At 52.4% G+C, this 3,276-nt stretch overlaps 1 protein-coding gene across 5 annotated transcripts in view; it reads right to left on the bottom strand.

Annotated features, from left to right (window-relative positions):
- Positions 1 to 567: 567 nt before the first annotated feature.
- The window catches only part of Klhl33 (kelch like family member 33), a 6,478-nt gene continuing 3,769 nt past the window's right edge, over positions 568 to 3,276 (bottom strand). For 3 of the 5 annotated variants that reach the window (XM_005370999.3, XM_026777930.1, XM_026777929.1), the window contains exons 2-4: positions 2,066 to 2,990; positions 1,788 to 1,955; positions 568 to 1,590 (exon numbers count right to left, since the gene is read on the bottom strand). In XM_005370999.3, the coding sequence (XP_005371056.1) occupies positions 1,038 to 1,590; positions 1,788 to 1,955; positions 2,066 to 2,946 (1,602 nt within the window). In that variant the 5' untranslated portion in view covers positions 2,947 to 2,990 and the 3' untranslated portion in view covers positions 568 to 1,037. The other 2 variants (XM_026777931.1, XM_026777932.1) reach the window with 2 other exon arrangements.

Raw genomic sequence — 3,276 nt, 5'->3', positions numbered from 1 at the left:
TGTCGTTCCAGAATCTTCTGCATGCTAAGTAGGCACTCTATTAATGGGCTCCGGCTTTAGCTCCCAGCGAGCTGTACTTCCTTCATTGAAATTCCTAACTGATCCTTGTGGGATCTTCCTGGTTGACTCTCTTAATGGAGTATTTATTTGGCAGTCCCTCTCCCATTTCCCACGAGTTCCAGAACCACCTGTTCCTTGGAACAGTTCATGTACACAGAGGGAATTTATGAGCTTCCATGTCCAGGGTGGGGGAAAATACCAACAAGAATAAAGCATTCTCATCTGCACTACATAACGAGACTGCTTCAAAACACTGCATACAGAGCTGGAGGATGCTCGCTGGTTAGGAGCTCTGGCTGCTCTTCCAGAGGACCAGGGTTTAGTTCTGAGCACTCCACGGCTGCTCACAACCATCTGTAACTCCAGTTCCAGAGGATCTGCTGCCTCTTAGGCCCTCTGCAGGTACCAGATAAACGTGTGGTTCATGGTATACATGCAAGCAAAACACCCATACATATGAAATAAATAAATATTAAACAATGTATAAACAAAATAAGCAAACAAAAAAAGAATAAAGCCTTCTTTCAGGGATAGGGACATAGCTCAGTTGGCAGAGTACCTGCTTAGCATGCAGGAAGTCTTGAGTTTGATCTCAGCCACCAATCAGGTGTATATGCCTGTGAACCCAGTGCTTTCAAGACAGAGGCAGGAGGATTAACAGCTCAAGGTCATCCTTGACTATGTAGGGAGTTATAAACCAGCCTAGGATACAAGAGACCCTGTCCTCAATCAAGGTGGGGTAGTACATGCAACCCTAGCACCCAGGAGACAGAGGCAGGACTTTGAGTTTGAGGCCAGCCCAGGCTACACATCCAGTTCAAAGCCAACCAGAGCTGCAGTAATAAGAATCTTTCTAATGATAACGACTTTTAAAAGCAAGCAACCAATACAACTTTTCAACCCTCTCATAATTTCTTCCCTTTGTCACTGTCATTGTATTCTTATCCCTTCCCCCCTCAAACACGGCTGATCCTCAGTCACCCAGCAGGTTTGTTTTGGTGCTGAGTAGGGACCAAAGCTATGTGCTGCACACTGGGCAATGTCAGGATGCAGGCAGGCATCTCGGCGCGAGGCTTGGGCAGAGTTCCCAGGCAGAGCCAGCGGTCCAGACCAGGGCAGTAGGCATGGACAAGGTGGGAGATGGCGTAGGTACGGTGACTGTAGCCCCCCAGTACCAGGAGCTCCCCCTGTAAAACAGCACCTGCAGCCCCGACATGCGAGGAGGGCAGGGGTGCCAGGTGAGTCCAGCTATCCGTCTTCGGTTCATAGACCTCAAAGCTCAGCAGGTCCCCAGTGTCACCGAGTCCACCCGCCACATACAACCTCCCACCCAGAGCAGCCATCACATGACTAGCCCGTGCTACTCGCATTGGGCTCAAACGTGTCTCAGGCTTCTCAAGTTTGGGGTCATAGATCATCAAGGAGTCCAAGAACTGGCCGGTCCCACTATAGCCGCCGCTTACATACAATCGACCCTCGAGGATTGCAGCTGCGTGGGCGAAACATGGTACTGGAAGAGCAGGTGCCGGCCTGAGGGAGAGCAGAACAGAAGATCGGGCAACCGGCACGTTCAACTTCATTTCCTTTTATTGTGAGGTAGATCTTGCTATAGCCTAGGCTCCCGCCTTCACCTCTGAAGCGCTGGGATTGCAGGTGTATGCCACCGTGCCCAGCTTCACTCTCCTGTTCCAAATCTAGTTTCTCCCCATGGCGCTTTGCCTGCTTACCTCCAGACGTTGAGTTCAGGGTTATAGGTCTCAACAGAGTTAAGGGCAACACCATTGCCCCGTCCACCCAGGGCATAAAGCTCTCCATCAAACACCACCAGAGGGAAGAAGCTCCGAGCCTGGCACAAGGGTGCCATTTCCTCCCAGTCTTCTTGACTGGAGCTCCACCTGGACACAATGGGAAAAATACGGAAAGGGTGACCCTGGGAGCCTATGGCTTGCCAGATTGACACTTTCTCTTGCTTGCCCACATGGGGCCTACTACCCATTGATGGTACCTGAGAGTTGAAGCCAGAGTGTTGCTATTGCTGTAGAAATCCTGTCCCCCACAGACATAGAGTTCACTTCCTGTTAGGCTTGCAGCTCCATGGCGAAAGCGCCCTGGGGCAGGCAGGTCAGGCAGCCGACACCATTCCACAGTGCGTACCAGACCCATGCCACAGCGGAAAGCCCGAGCCCACCACACTTTGCAAGACGGCTGTCTTCGGTCCATGTTAGGTCTAAGCCCATCCCCGCCAATCACCACCAGCGCTTGGTCAGGCTTCCTCCACCTCTCTTGACCTGGTATTTCGGCTTCCACCATCAGCTGGTTCAGCAGATCGGGGGACAGAGGTGGAGGGAGCCCAGCTGCACGCACCTTTCTCAGCTCTCGGGTAGACATGCGACCAAAGCGGACACATCGCAGCAGGTCCTTAACCTCTGACTCCTGGGTCTCAGGGTTGGCAGCCAGCCAGCGCCGTGCAGCCAGGAAAGCCTCAAACTCTTCTAGTACGTGGAGCTCATCACTGTCCAAGAGCTCAGCCAGGCAGGTGGCCGGTAACGACGGGAAAGTAGGGCACAAAGACACGGCAGGCAGATGAGAGAGGAGGTAACGATGGGCTTTTCCCCAGACTTTCTCCAAACCAGGAGCTTCGGCCATAGGAAACAAAGCCAGGCAAAGAGCAGGGCAGAGGCTTTGAGCCAAGGCTCTCTGACACAAATCCAGGCAGGAGGAGCTTTGGTACTGCAGTGCAGCCTGGGCGACTCTTAGCAATCCTGGCCATCTTTCTCGTACAACTCCAGAGTAGGCAAACGAAACGAGGAGTCTCAGGTCTTGCGAAGAGATGGTACGCAGAGACACTTTTGTGCCCTGGGACTCCCTCATCCCACTCAGAAGCATGGCCCCAAAGAACTCACTGCCACAGGCCAGGGCTACTCGGTGCACTGCAATAGGGAGGAAGCAAAGGGAAGTCACACTGTTGCGAGGCCGCTACCTCCGATCCTGACATAAGCCTGACTTGTAGCATTGCTATTCCAATGATTACGTGGGAGCTTTCGTTCTGGGAGTGTAGTTCAGTGCTGCGGTATCCGCCTAGCACACGCAAAGCCTGGGTTTCAGCCCCTCGCTGCCCATCCCTGGGTTATGATTCCATAGGTCTCAATAGTAACTTGGAGAATCTTTGCTTTAATATCTTTCTCTTGCTTTCTGGAAACAGGGTCTTGTTATGTA

This window comes from Microtus ochrogaster, unplaced genomic scaffold (genome assembly GCF_000317375.1).
Source record: "Microtus ochrogaster isolate Prairie Vole_2 unplaced genomic scaffold, MicOch1.0 UNK91, whole genome shotgun sequence".
NCBI classification, from domain to species: domain Eukaryota; kingdom Metazoa; phylum Chordata; class Mammalia; order Rodentia; family Cricetidae; genus Microtus; species Microtus ochrogaster.
This window is presented reverse-complemented; position numbering and strand designations above follow the sequence as displayed.